The 15,788-nt window shown below is 36.0% G+C and overlaps 1 protein-coding gene across 3 annotated transcripts in view; it reads left to right on the top strand.

Annotated features, from left to right (window-relative positions):
• Window positions 1–15,788, top strand: part of EXOC6B (exocyst complex component 6B) — a 625,057-nt gene that overhangs the window by 352,765 nt on the left and 256,504 nt on the right. For all 3 annotated transcript variants that reach the window (XM_044261370.1, XM_044261369.1, XM_044261368.1), the window contains one exon: window positions 12,328–12,507. In XM_044261370.1, the coding sequence (XP_044117305.1) occupies window positions 12,328–12,507 (180 nt within the window). The remainder of the gene's footprint in view (window positions 1–12,327; window positions 12,508–15,788) is intronic.

Below are 15,788 nucleotides of genomic sequence, written 5' to 3'. Positions count from 1 at the left end.
CAGCAGATGAATGGGTCAGGGAAATGTGGTATATATACACAGTGGAATATTATTCAAGCAATAAAAATAAGGAAATTCTGCCATTTGTGACAATATGGATGGACTTTGAGGGCATTACACTAAGTGAAATATACCAGAGAAGGACAAATACTGCATGGTATCACATATGTGGACTCTTTAATGGGGGGGGGAGGGAGGAGTCAAGCTCACAGAAACAGAGAAAAGTAGTTGCCAGGGCCTGGAGGATGGGGGAAATAGAAATTGGTGAGGGGGAAATAGAAATTGGTGAAGGGGTACAAACTTCAACTATAAGATGAGTTAGATTTGATGATCTGATTGATGTAAAACATGATAATTATAGTTGATAATACCATGTTGTATAATTGAGATTTTCTAAGAGAATATAACTTTAGTGTTCTCACCAAAAAAAGCATGCAAGGTAATTAATATTAATAACTAGATGAGAATCCTTTCATTATATATATATATATACATATATATGTATATATCTCAAATAACCATAATGCACATTTTAAAATTTTTATTTTTTTAAAGGTTTTATTTATTTGTTAGAGAGAGAGACTGAGCATAAGCAGGGGAGCAACAGGCAAAGGGAGAAAGAAGCAGGCTCCCTGCTGAGCAAGGGGCCCGATGTGTGACTTGAACCCAGGACCCTGGGATGATGACCTGAGTCAGAGGCAGGCACTTAACTGACTGTGCCACCCAGGTGTCCCTGTGCACATTTTAAATATAATTTTGTTTTCAATTATACCTCAATAAAGCTGAAAAAAAATGAGAGGTTCACAAAATTTTCTTTATGTTCATATGTGATTAGGTCAGCTGCTAGGTGAGATATACATTCATGATGTCACCATGGTTGGTTCGTTTCAAATTACCTAAAAAAATTTTTATTATATGTTGTATTATATTGGTATCATTACTTGTAATCTTTTCAACAAAATTGTTATATTAATATTGAAACACTTCTAGTGAAGAAAAGATCTGTCTAATAAAGACAACCCAGGAATGAGCACGATAAGAGCTTTAAGAACTTTAGGATTACCTTAGACAGTTTAATAGGAATTACAATTACTACTAAATATTATTATTATTGTGGAGCATGGGCAATAGTTTCATCAAAAAATATTTGCACTTGATTTACTGTGAAAGCCAAAACTTCTCCAGGAAAGAAAACGTGGGAGGGACTGTAGTTTAATGTTCACCAGAAAAGAGGGATTTAGGGAGTTAAAACATGAAGTTCATTTATACTGGTCTCTCATATGGGGACTATGCTACTCTTCCCTTAACCCACTGCAATTTTCTTATTTCAAGAGCTTTTCAAATTATGGTCAGAATTCCTCCCAAAGGATGGCTTGTGCAGTTTGCTGTTGCTCCAGCAGTAAAATTGCTGAGGGAAAATTAAAGGCAGACAGGAAGCCATAGGAGTTGAGTAGCCAGTTAAATACTTAGTAAAGGAGAGGTTCTGGAGACCACTAAAGGTCATGTTGACAAGTGCTTATTGGAAACGCTGATTGCTTGAAACACACTGAAAGTTTATTTTTACCAGGACTGTTTCAGACCAACTACCCCAGAACTCAGTATAAACATGGCAATTATAACAGCTACATGTTGTGTATTTTCCTAAGCTACTGTTTCCAGAAAACTTTCCCTTGCAGATGGAAACCTTTATGCTAAAAAAAGGGGCAAAAATAATCAGAAGGTCTTCAAGGTATTTTCCTGCAGAATTGCCTCTTGTTTCTGCCATATGTGACATAATTAAGCTGGCATTCTTAGCTTTCCTTGTTCATAAGAATTTCCTTACTCTCTTACAAAATAGAATGAGGTTATTTATTAATTTACTCCATCACAAATGTTGTTTGTGTACCTACTATGTAGCAATCTGGTAGGTTCTTGGGTAGATTTAGTCATTGGATTTAGAGTTTATAATCTGCAGGGAGGACAGACACTGTAACTTCTATAAAGAACCATGTGAACAGTACTAGGATAACACCATAAATACATTCAATCCCTCATTGATTCTACAAGTTTTTATGAAGCACCTACTGCATACCAGGCAATTTGTAGGTATGTATGTCCTAAACAAGTCTCCTGACTTTACAGAGTTTATATTGTGCTAGATATGAATCTCATTTAATCTCAGATAATGACAAGAACTTAGAAGAAAAATAGATGACCTGAATGAAATGAGAAATAGAATCATTTGGATTTCCAAGAGATAAGCTTTCCATTTTGAGGGAATAATACAAGAGTAGGCATTGGTGTGTTCAAGGAATAACAAGGGATTTAGTGTGGCAGTGATATATCTATCATTGGAGGTAGAAGTGGCACAAAATGAGATAGTCAGGAGTCAAATATTTTCTGGCCTTGTAGGCCACAGTTAATACTTGGGATTTTATTCTGAATTGAAACATGAGGCCATGAGGAAATTGGGAGTGGTGGGGATAATCTGACTTACATATTAATGGGTAACAATGGTTGGTGTGTGGAGAATAAATATGCTATAGGTCAGTAAGTGTGGAAGAAGAGGAGTCGTTAATTGAAACGTTATTGGCATAATCTAGGTAGGAGATAATGCTTTGTTGGACAACTGTGGTAGGATGAAAGTGGTAAATATTGTTGAAGGTAGAGAGGTCAAGTTTTTTTTTTTTTTTGAGAGGTCAAGTTTTACTGCTAGACTGGGGATGGGGTTATAAGAGAAAGAGTGGAGGCAAGGATAACTCCAAGATTTTGAACTAAACAAACTGGATGAATAGTGTTGTTGTTCTGTGACATGGGGAGTGGGGAGAGAATAACAGACTTGGGGAGAGGCAGTCGGGTCAAGCCTTCCATTTTGGACACATTGTGCTTCAGGTATTGAGTAGTTGTCTGCATTAGAGATATTAAATGGACAGGGCAAAGTCAAAGCTGGAAATAAAAAATATAGAATTTATCTCTATAAAGATGGCATTTAATGCTGTGAGGCTGGCTTTCTTCTGGGAATTGAAGATAGAGAAAGGTGAGAGGATTAGGCTCCAAGGGAAATCAACATTTCTAGGTCTAGAAGAAGAGGAGAACTCCACAGAAGATGAGGATACTTATCTCAGCTTTGAGACCTTCAGGGAGGACGTCCCAGAAAGGGCACAACCTGGTGGGTCTTGGGACCAGCAGAAGGTGTCCAGGTAGAGAAAAGCTGAGGACAGGGTAAGGGACATTTTTAGGAGAGACAGTTTCATTTATAAATATGAAAGAATAAGGGGTGCTGGGATGGCTCAGTCGGTTAAGCATCTCTCTTGGTCTCAGGTCCTGGGGTCTTGGGATCAAGACCCACACTGGGCTCCCTGCTCAGCATGGAGTCTGCTTCTCTCTCTCTCAAATAGGTAAATAAAATCATTAAAAAAAGATGAAAGAATATAATAAAACCAGACATATTCAGTGTACAATAAGGGTAGCAATGAGATAGAGAAGTAGTTACATGCCAACTTGTAGAGCACTTTGTTTTGTATTAATAGGTAATTTAGATTTTATCCTACTCAAATCTTTGAGAGACTTCAAGCAAGGATATGTTGCATTTCGAAAATCAGATTTTTTATTTAAATTCAGTTTAATTAATATACTGTATTATTAGTCTCTGAGGTAGAATTTAATGATTCATCAGTTGCATACAACACCCAGTGCTCATTCCATCAGGTGCCCTCCTTAATGCTCATCACACAGTTATGCCAGCCCCCCACCCATCTCCTCTCCAGCAACCTTCAGTTTGTTTCCTGTAGTTAGGAGTCTCTTATGGTTTGCCTCCCTGTCTGTTTTTGTCTTATTTTACTTTTCTTTTTCTTCCTCTCATTTCACATGTGAGTAAAATCATACGGTATTTGTCTTTCTCTGGACATATTGCATTTTAAAAAATAATTTTTATCTTGCCTAATGAAAAAGAAGGAAGGATTGAAAGAAAGGTAGAAGGAAGAAAGGAAAGAAGAGAAAGAAGAAAGGAAGGAATAAATAAATCACAATCACTTGAGATTCATAATCAGAGGAAATTAAATACCTAGAATACTTTGTGTAACTGTGCTAATAAATTTGAGAATCTATAAGAAAATTGTGATAAATGATTCATGAAGACATAGGAAATTAACTAATAACTATGAAGGAAATTAAAAAGTTATTAAAGACTTCTAAAATTTGGGCAAGATCCATATGATTTTACCAGTGAATTTATTTCGGTCTTTATGAAGCAGATAATTTCTCTATAATTTAAACTATTCCAGATTGTAGAGTTAAAAAAGGGAAACTGTCTCAGTTCATTTGTACAAAGTCAATATAATGATTTAAAAAACAGAGAAGCCACAAGGGATAATTTGAACAATTAAATTTAAATACTGAAGTAAAAATCTCAAATGATAGACTATTAAACATAATTTAGAAGGACATAAAAAGGAGAAATAAAAGTAACATTAAGGGGCACCTGGGTGGCTCAGTGGGTTAAGCTGCTGCCTTCGGCTCAGGTCATGATCTCGGGGTCCTGGGATCGAGTCCCGCATCGGGCTCTCTGCTCAGCAGGGAGCCTGCTTCCTCCTCTTTCTCTCTCTGCCTGCCTCTCTGCCTACTTGTGATCTCTCTCTGTCAAATAAATAAATAAAATCTTTAAAAAAAATAAATAAAAGTAACATTAAGAATACAAGGATGATTAGTAGTAGAAAATTGTTTACAATTGTCAACTTCTTTAATAGATCAAATGAGAAAAAATACATGAGTATTTAAAAGATACTAAAATCGTATTTTATATAAATACTCTTCCTGCTAAGATATCTCGGTAAACCCATCTGTTAGTAATTGACAGATCCAGCAGGCAGAATATCAGAAAGGATGTAGTTGAACTGAATTGTAGTATTAATCAACTAGATCAAATTGACATTTGTAGAATAGTTCATCCAGCAACTGTAGAATACACATTCCTCTCAAGCTCATAAGAGGATTCACATAAACAGGCCATATTCTGGCTAATAAACACATCTTTACAAATTTTAAAGAATAGAAATTATATAAAACTTGCTCTTTCCACATGGAATTAAACTGTGCAAACAAATAACAGATAGCTTTAAAATCCCAGAATATTTGGAGATTAACCAACACACTTCAAAATAACATGTGGATCAAATAAAAGGTCTTAAAGAGAAAAAGTATTTCAAGGGGTTCCTGGGTGTCTCAGTGGGTTAAAGCCTCTGTCTTCAGCTCAGGTCACGATCCCAGGGTCCTGGAATTGAGCCCCACATTAGGCTCTCTGCTCAGCAGGTAGCCTGCTTCCTCCTCTCTCTCTGCCTGCCTTTCTGTCTACTTGTGATCTCTCTCTGTCACATAAATAAATAAAATTTTTTTTTTAAAGTATTTCAAATAAGGGGTGTCTGGATGGCTTTCTTGGTTAAGTGTCTGCCTTCAGCTCAAGTCATGATCTCCAGGTCCTGGGATGGAGTCCCATATCAGGTTTCTTGCTCAATGGGGAGCCTGTTTCTCCCTCTGCCTGCTCTCCCCTCCTTGTGCTTGCTTTCGTTCTCTCTCTCTCAAATAAATAAATAAATAAATAAATGATTTTTAAAAAGTATTTTGAACTAATTGAAAATAAATTCAACTTATCAGAATTTGTGGCATCATGAAAAGCAGTACTTGGAAAGGAATTTATAGCACTAATTTTATATAAAGATGAAATATCTTTTTTAAAAAAGATTTATTTCTTTACTTGAGGGGGAGAGAGCACGCAAGTAGGCTGCATAGGCAGAGAAAGAGGGAGAAGCAGACTCCCCCCTGAGCAGGAAGCCTGACCTGGGACTCGGTCCCAGGACCCTGGGATCATTCCCTGAGTGGAAATGGCAGATGTTTAACTGACTGAGCCACCCAGCCACCCCAGAAAGGAAGATATTTCTAAAATCAATAATCTCAGCTATTTTAAGAAGGTAGAAAAAGAAGAGCAAACCAAATCCAAAGTAATTAGAAGAAAAGAATAAAAATTAGAGCAGAATGAATAGTTTTGATGTAGAAAATCAAAAGAGATAATGAAACCAAAGGCTGGTTCATAGATCAATAAAATTGATAAACCTTGAGCCAGGCTTACCAAAAATAAAAGAGAGAAGACTCAAATTATTAATATCATAAATAAAAGAGGGACTATCACTACTAATTCCATGGACATTAAAAGAATAATTATTAGGGTTATTATGAACAACTCTATACCCACAGTTTGGTAACTGACATGAATTGAATCAATTCACTGAAAGACATAGTTTACCAAAAGTCACACAAGGAGAACAAGTCACACAAGGATAATCTGAATAGCTTTATATCTATTGAAGAAATTGAATCAATAATTAATAGCCTTCTAAAACAGAAAACACTAGGCCTGTTGAAAGTAATTGAAGAAGACACAAGTAAATAGAAAGGTAGTCCATGTTCAAGGTTTTTAAAGAATTAATATTTTTTTTTTTTTTTTTTTTTTTTTTTTTTTCAGGGTTGCTATCAGCCTTTATTTTGCAAATCCAGTGGTCATTTTCAGTTCTCATTTTACCTATCCTTTCAGTAACATTTTGATACAGTTGATCTCCCCTTTCTTCTTAAAATACCTTCTTCAATTTCCAGGTCAGCATACATGTCCTTTTCTTTTTCTTCTTCTTCTTCTTTTTTTTTTTTTTTTTTTTTTTTTCCCAATTTATTTATTTTCAGAAAAACAGTATTCATTATTTTTTCACCACACCCAGTGCTCCATGCAAGCTGTGCCCTCTATAATACCCACCACCTGGTACCCCAACCTCCCACCCCCCCACCACTTCAAACCCCTCAGACTGTTTTTCAGAGTCCATATAATGTCCATTCTACTCAAAGTAATTTACAGATTCAATGCAATCTCTATTAAAATACCATTAGTATTTTTTGCAGAAATAGAAAAAACAATATTAGTGATTGAATGGGACTATAAAGGACTGTGAAAAGCTGAAGTAATCTTGAGAAAGAACAAAACTAGAGGCACCATGCTTGCTGATGTCAAATTTTATTACAGACCTACAATAATCAAAACATTTTGGGTATTGACATAAAAACGAACACATGGATCAATGGAACAGAACAGAGAGCCCAGAAGTAAATGCACATATGCTCAGTTAGTTTACAGCAAAGGAGCTAAGAATGCGCAAAATGGGGATAGGATAGTCTCTTCGATAAATGGTAATGGGAAAACTGGACAGCCCTATACAAAAGAATGAAATCAGACCTCTATCTTACATCATCCACCAAAATCAACTCAAAGACTTGAACCTAAGACTGAACCTTAAAACATAGAAGAAAACATAGTGGGTAAGCTGTTTGACATTAATCTTGACCTTGATTTTTTTGTATTTGACACCAAAGCAAAGGTAATAAAGGCAAGTATGAACAAATGGGACTACATCAAGCTACCGCTTTTCAGCACAGCAAAGGAAATCATCAACAAAATGAAAAGGCATCTGATGGAATGTGAGAAAATATGCGCAAACCACATATCCCCATAATGGTTTAATATCCATATCCAATATCATACATATCAATAGCAAAAACCCCAAATAACCCAAGTAAAAACTGAGCAAAGGATGTGAATATACATTTTTTCAAAGAAGACATACAAATGACCAACAGATACATGCAGAGGTGTTCAGCATCACTAACCATCAAGGAAATGCAAATCAAAACCACAATGAAATATCATCTCACACTTTTTAATAAGACAAAAGATAAATGCTGACAAAAGTGTGGAGAAAAGGGAACTCTTAAACTGTTGGTGGGCATATAAACTGGTTACAACTTCTGTGGAAGACAGTTTGGAGATTCCTCAAGAAAGTAAAAATAGAGGTATCTTATCATCCAGCAATCCATATATAATTTCTGGGTGTGTGTCCAGAGAAATTGAAATCATCATCTTGAAGACTTATCTATACTTCTGTGTTCATTCCAGCATTATTCATAATGGCCAAGATATGTAAACAACCTAATTGTTTATCAGTGTATGAATAGATAAATTATATATGCATGCGCACACACACACATCATATACACAATGGAGTATCATCCAATCTTAGAAGGAAATTCTGTCATTTGCAACAACATGGATAAACCCATAAGGCATTCTGCTAAATGAAATATGCCAGACAGAGAATGACAAAACTGCATGGTATCCCTTATATGTGGAATCTAAGAAAATAGTTGCACTCATAGAAACAAGAGAGTAGAAGAGTTGTTGCCAGGGGCTGAGAGGTGAGGGAAAAAGGGAGAAAATATGAAAAATTTAACAAAAAGACTACTGGAAGTAATAAGTGCATATAGCAAGGCTCAGGATACAAGGTTAATATACAGAAGTCATACACTTTCGTATTGTAACAGCACAGCAAAGGAAACCATCAGGGCCATTTACATTAACATCAGAAAAGAGAAATGGGTATAAAATTAGCAAATAAACAAGATCTATGTGAGTAAATCTGTAAAAAATTCTGATGAAAAGAAGTCAAAGAAAAAGATCTAAATAAATGGAAATATGTTCCATAATTCATGTATAGGAAGACTTAAAATTTTATCAAGATATCAGTTCTTCTCAAGTGCATTTATAAATTCAATGCAACTTCAAATCCCCACTGGTCATTTTGTGAATATTAACAAATTGATTCCGAAGTATGGATGAGGAGGCAAAACACCCAGAATAGCCAACACTATATTGAAGAAGAACAGTGTTAGAGGACTGTTAGTCCTGTTCTTCTTCAATATAGTGTTAGAGGACTAACTAGTCCTCTAACTAGTTACTTGTCAGTTAGACTAGTAACTTGTCAGTTAGAGGACTGACAGGACTGACAGTACCTGACTTCAAGACTTAACTATAAAGCAACAGTGATCAAGACTATGTGCTGTTGGCAAAAGACTAGATAATAGATCAAAGGAACAGAGTAAGGGGCCCAGAAACAGACCTACACTAATATAGTCAACTGAATGTTGATAGCAAGTAAAGTAAATTTAATGAAGAAAGGAAAGTCTTTTTAGTAAATGGTGTTGGAACTACTGGACATCCACTGCAAAAAAGTGAAAATAGTCTAGATAGATTATTACATTTATTAGACTTTTACTTTTATTACAGGTCTTACAGATCTTATTACAGATACTACTGTTCCCCCAAATTAATTCAAAATGGATCATAGACTTACATGTAAAACACAAAACTATTAAACGTATAGAATATGGGAAAAGGAAAAATCTCAGTTACATTGGGTATGGCTATGACTTTTTGGATGTATCACCAAAACCATGATCCATCAAGGGAAATATTGCTAAGTTGGACTTTATTAAAATGAAAAACTTGTTCTCTTGGAAAGACAGTCATGAAGAGAATGCAAAGACATGCCACAGGTAGGGGAGAGGGCACGGATTGCATGGAGCACTAGGTGTGGTGAAAAAATAATGAATACTGTTTTTCTAAAAATAAATAAATTGAAAAAAAACCCAGAGTAATAAAGACATATCCAAAATATACAAAGAACTGGTAAAACTCAACAATAAGAAAACAAACAACCCAATTTAAAAACAGGCAAAAGGGGCACCTGGGTGGCTCAGTGGGTTAAGCCACTGCCTTCGGCTCAGGTCATGATCTCAGGTCCTGGGATTGAGGCCCGCACCAGGCTCTCTGCTCAGCAGGGAGCCTGCTTCCCCCTCTCTCTCTGCCTGCCTAGCTCTGCCTGCTTGTGATCTCTGTCTGTCAAATAAATAAATAAAATCTTTGAAAACAAAACAAAACAAAACAAAAAACAGGCAAAAGATCTGAACAGATACCTCATTAAGGAATGGAGAGATAATTGTAAATTAAAAACTACAGTGAGATGCCACTGCACACTGTTACAAAGGCTAAAATCCAAAACACTGACAACACCAAATGCTGGAGCAGCAACAACTTTCATTCATTGTTGGTGCTAATGCAAAATGGTAATGCTATTTTGGAAGACAGTTTATCAGTTTCTTTCAAGTCTGAACATAGATAGTCTTATCACACAATCCACCAGTCATGCTCTTTCGTATTATCCAAGTGAGTTGAAAACTTAAGCCATACAAAACCTTACACATAAATGTTTAGAGCAGATGTATTATGATTACCAAACTTGGAAACTACCAACGTGTCCTTCTATAAGTGAACGGATAAACAAACTATGATACATTCAGACAATGGAGTATTATTCAGTGATGAAAAGGAAAGGACTATCAAGCTATGAAAAGACATGGAGGAAGTTTAAATGTACATTGATAAGGAAATAAGTCAATCTGGAAATCCACATACTGTAAGATTCCAGGTATATGACATTTTGGAAAAAGCAAAGTTATGGAGAAAGTAAAAAGGTTGGTCATTGTGAGGAGTCAGGGGATGAGCAAAGGAGGAACGAATAGATAGAACTGAGTGGATTTGTAGGACAGGGAAGCTATTTCTATGATACTATAATGGTGAATATATGACATTATACATTTTTCGATACCCATAGAACTGTTTCACACTAAGACCAAACCCCAATGCAAACTATAGATTTTAGTTAATAATAAAATATCAATGCTTGTTCCTAAGGTGTAACAGATGTACCCGACTAATGAAGTTTTAATATAGGGTAAACTGTGGGAGGGGAATATGTGGGGCAGAATACAGGAATGCTATGTACTTTCTGCTCAATTTTTCTATAAGAATAATGTTTATTAATGAAAAGAAAACTCAGTAAAATGGGAATTAAAGGACAGTATTAGATTATCATACAAATAGGTAACTATCTAAACACAAAAATGCTCATTGAAATATGGTTCTTATAAATATAGTCAGTGCCTATAATTATAGTATGTAAATACATGGACAAATTATGCAGCCACTAAAATGATGAAAATAGGGAGGAATATTGGAGTCAGAAATTTAGGAATTAGAATTTACAGGACACAGTGACTGAGTATAAAGGAAAGAATGAATCCAATATCTTGTGTAGATCTCTGCCTTGGACTGAACTAGGCAGGTGACGAGTGGGGATTATGATCCATCTAGTGTTGGAGTCACTGTGTTTAAAGTTTCTGTGGGTCGTGATGCCCAGGAATAATTAGACTTAAAGGGTCTTTGGGCTGCCTGGATGGCTCGGTTGGTTAAGCATCCGACTCTTGATTTTGGGTCAAGTCATGACCTCAGACTCCTGAGACTGAGCCCCATGTAGGGCTCCATGCTGAGTTGGGAGCCAGCTTAAGATTCTCTCTCTCACTCCCTCTGCCCACCTCACCTCCCTCCACTCGAGCTGTCACTCTCTAAGAGAAAGAATAAATATATACATTAAAAAGATATACGGGTCTTTAACAAGGGTACGTTTGGACAGAGAAGTGTAAACTCTAGGAGTTGATGTAATCACCCAGTGAAATTGAGAGCATTACAGGCCAGAAAAGTAAAAGTAAAACCAGGAGAAAACTATGTTGTGAAAGCCAAAGGAAAATAGAGTTCTAGGAGAGGATTTAACAGAGACCAAGTAAGATCAGACTGAAAACTAAATATTGCACGTTGTAGCATGAAGTTACGGGTTACTGTGGACCAAACCATGTTAACAGATGGTTAACATTGGAATCTCAATTGCCCTGGTTCAGGTAGATCTGTTTGTCCTGAAAATATTTTTCTTGGAACGTTAGTTTCATGATACTTCTCTTACAGCCTTTTATATGCTAGTGTACATCATTATTCTCTTAAGTAGGATTTCTCAAACTTACTTGATCTTGGAACTCTTGTGCTGTTGTGTTAGCATTTTCCAGATCTGGTGTTCCTTGGAACAAATTTCAGGAAACATCGGCATATACCCATCTGAATGTCCTTAATGACAGAGACATGAGAGAGGTAGGATAGTAGCTAGTGGGAATATTTATAGCATGAAGCTGAAACTTCAGCATACTTACTTTAAGCAAAGTGAGGAGAGTGGGGGCTGTAGAGAGGTTATTATAGGAAGGGAAGTTCTTGGAGTCTTGGAAGGGATGAACAGGAATAAGACCCCAAGAGTGAATATGGTTTTGAACAAATGTAGGAAAGTAAAAAAGGATGCAGATAGTTGAGGGCAGTAAAGGTAGATTCTCTATTTGGTGAAGTAAAGCATTAGCTTTTCTTGCAGATACAGAATAAAAAAGTCTTTACTATGCTTTTGAAAAAGAAAAATTGACGGAGACTGTAGTATTACTTAATATTCCCAATTCTACTCCGTAGTGGATGTAACTGTAATGTCTCCAAGTGGAAATTTTTGATTATATTGGAAGTATGAATGATTTTTAAAATTCTGTATTTCACAGGATGCCAGACATGCAGCTGAAGAAGAAATTTACACCAACTTAAACCAGAAGATCGACCAGTTTCTACAGCTGGCCGACTATGACTGGATGACTGGAGATTTGGGCAACAAAGCTAGTGATTACCTAGTAGACCTCATTGCCTTTCTACGAAGCACTTTTGCGGTATTCACACACCTTCCTGTAAGTGACAATTGCTCTTACATTGCCCATCATGTAGAAAAAAGTTTTCTTAAAAATCTAGTTTGGTGAAAGATGCTTTTTGGGCTTTAACTAACTGGGAAGCTCTTTAGGATATAAAAGATCATGCTATAATTATCATGCCTTGGTGAGATCTAGAGACCTCACCCATCATTTTCTCATTGACTTTTGCATTTTGTTTATTTTGAAAATGGTCTGTAATATTATGTCTGTTTCTGTTCCTCTTAACTTCACCTAAAGTAATTCGTGCAAACGCATAGTGAATGCCATGGTAGAAGGAAAACTTAAGAGTTAGAATTCCAGGTATATATCTTATAGTCCTAGAATATCCATTTAATTTTTTAAAAAGATTTTATTTATTTGTCAGAGAGAGAGAGAGAGAGTGAGTGCAAGGAGTGGGAGTGGTAGGCAGAGGGAGAAGCAGGCTCCCCCCTGAGTAAGGAGCCTGATGTGGGCCTCGATCTCAGGACCCTGGGATCATGACCAAAGCCAAAGGCAGACGCTTAACAGACTAAGCCACTCAGGCATCCCTCCATTTAATTTTTTTTTTTTTAACCTCAAATTCTCTGGCGAAGTTCTCTATCTTTTTATCTAATTTGTCCATCTTTTCTCTATTTTCTTGAGCATATTAATTAGTCATTTTAAAGTTGTTTTTTCACTAATGGTGAAGCGTCATTCCCCTACATGTGGGTGGGATTGTTTCTGATTTTTTTTTTCTTAGTTATCAGTCATATGATACTATCTTATCCTATTATTTTTTTGGTTTGTGTTAAACATTGCATTTAAAACACGTCCAGGTTCCAGGTGGTAACATTTCCCAGCAGAATTTGTTTATCCCTTCCATTAAGAAGTAGGTAGTATGGGCAGGTAGGTTGTGGTTTGAGCCTCATCGTCTTAATCCCATCGTGGGCTAACCTGGGGCCGGCCTGGGTTGCAGATGCAGTGTACCTTTGATTTGCCCCTGTTGCGAGGATGTGGGTCTTCAGAGCTGTTAATGAGCCTGCACATCGTTGTCTCTTTGGGACCTAGAGAACTATGGAACTTAACACTTTTCATTAAAACCTTATCTCTTCAGCCTCCTTTTTAAATTTTACAGTTTGGCAAATGTCTTGAGAAGGAGGCTTACCCAGATCAGCCATTGCCTATAGGAAAGAAGTGGCTGGAGATTGTCAGTGTCAGTTCACCACTCCCTAAAGATCTTTAGCTCCTACCCGAGAGCCTCATGAATCCTCCCATTAGGCAGTCTTTTTCTGTGAAACACTAAGACTGTGGGAAATTTTACTTTGCTTTTCAGAGATTATGGCTTAGATCCTTATTTTCCTTAGGTGTGTAGCTTTAGAATTCAGAAAATGTCTTGAGAAGGTAACTGGCCCTCAGAGCTCCAATTTTGGCACTTCAGCCCCATGGAAGCAGCAATAATTCAGTGATTTTTTTTTTTAGCCCAGGAGTCACTCTCTGCCTGTACCTAACACAGATTCTTAGTCTCTTCTTATGCGTACATGGGGCAGATCCTTCCAGGGATGGCTGCAGAGGCTCAGCTCACCTTGAAAAGGTCTGCCTTCTTTGCGGCTTTATTCCCTTTCGTCCTCATTGCTTCCTAACTGTCTGGTGTCTCTTCGTTTTTCACTGCCTCTTACACTGCTTGGTGGGAGCATTGGCCTGCAGTAAACTAGGTTATTTCGTCTATTTTACCTTGACACCAAAGCAAGACAAAAGTAGCACAAAAGAGCAAACAAAGAACCAATAAATAAATTTTAGCAAGTCATTTCCTGAATGCTTTAAGAAAATAATTTACCACTACCATGTAGGAGTCATTCTAGAGATGCAAGGATGGTTTGATATTTAAAAATCTTTTGATCTAATTTATCACTTACCAGGTAGAAGAGATAAGGATCAGCTTTTTTTATTCTAAAAAGGCATGGCGTGATATCCAGCCTGCACTCCAGATTTTTAAAAAATTGCTAATATTAGAGCAATATAATATTTTAGTAACGTGATAAGGAGCATCTATGTGAAATTCAGCAACAGTGAAACACTGGAAACACTTATTTGCATTTACATCAAAAGTGTGGTGAAGATACTTACTAGTGCTTTAGAAGTTCTATGAAATACAGTTAAAAAATAATAAATGTTATCATTATTCATAGATTATTGCTGTGTGGTTGGGTAACCCCTCCCAAATAAACTAAAAAGTAATTAAGACCAGTAAGACTTTAGTTGGTTAGGTTGTCCATTTAGAAAACAAATCAGCTTCTCTTATGTTAGCAATACCCTCATAGAAAATATATTGCCAAAAAAAAATACCCTATTCATTTTGTATTATAAAATCTCTGTAAATATACTTAACAAGTTATATGTAGGGACTAATGTGCAGAACATGTCACAGAATAATTTAGAAGAGACTTTATTATGTAGCATTTTAAGTGAGAATATTTAATACTGCAAAGAATTTTTCCAAAATTAATCTAATTGCCATGAATAACAAGTGAATTTGATGGTGGTGGATTATTTTAACAGAATAATTCTAAGATTTATTTGCAGACAAACATGGACAGTATTTGCCAAAAAATAAGAAAAAGTAAATTGAGTGTGGTTTTTTCCTATCAAGTATAGAAATATTACTATAAACCAAAAATAACCTTTTTTTCCCCCTTTTCACACTGGAACAGACTGATAGATTAGAGAAAGAGAACATAAAATCTAGCAATAGTTCAAAGTACCTGTAAGAATTTCGTATATGATAAAGGTGGCATTAGCAATTGCTGTGGCCACTACTATCTGCTAATTTGGGATAAAAAGATGTTTTCATATATCAAAATAAATTCTAGATCAAATACATGTTTACATTTTATTAAAAATTTTTTTTTTAGATTTTATCTAAACTCAAGCTAGTTAACATGTAGTGTATTATTAGTTTCAGGGGTAGAGTTTAGTGATTCGTCAGTTATGTATAACAATCAGTGCTCATTACATCCCGTGCCCTCCTTAATACCCATCACCCAGTTACCCCGGCCTCCCACCCACATGTTTCCATTTTTAAAAAAGAAAGAAGTTATGGGAGAGCCAGTAAAAAAATTAGCAAATATTTCTGTAATCTGAAAATAAGTCACCATTATAAGGATGACACCAAAGAGTGAAATCATTAAGGAAAAGGTTAATAATTTGGCCACATAAAATGTTTTGTAAGATACCTAACAATAGTTGATAAAGGTAATAAAATGTAAGCTTACTGCAGAATTGACAAGTATGCCAAAAGGCTATTA

This window comes from Neovison vison, chromosome 8 (assembly GCF_020171115.1).
Source record: "Neovison vison isolate M4711 chromosome 8, ASM_NN_V1, whole genome shotgun sequence".
Lineage (NCBI taxonomy): Eukaryota > Metazoa > Chordata > Mammalia > Carnivora > Mustelidae > Neogale > Neogale vison.
This window is presented reverse-complemented; position numbering and strand designations above follow the sequence as displayed.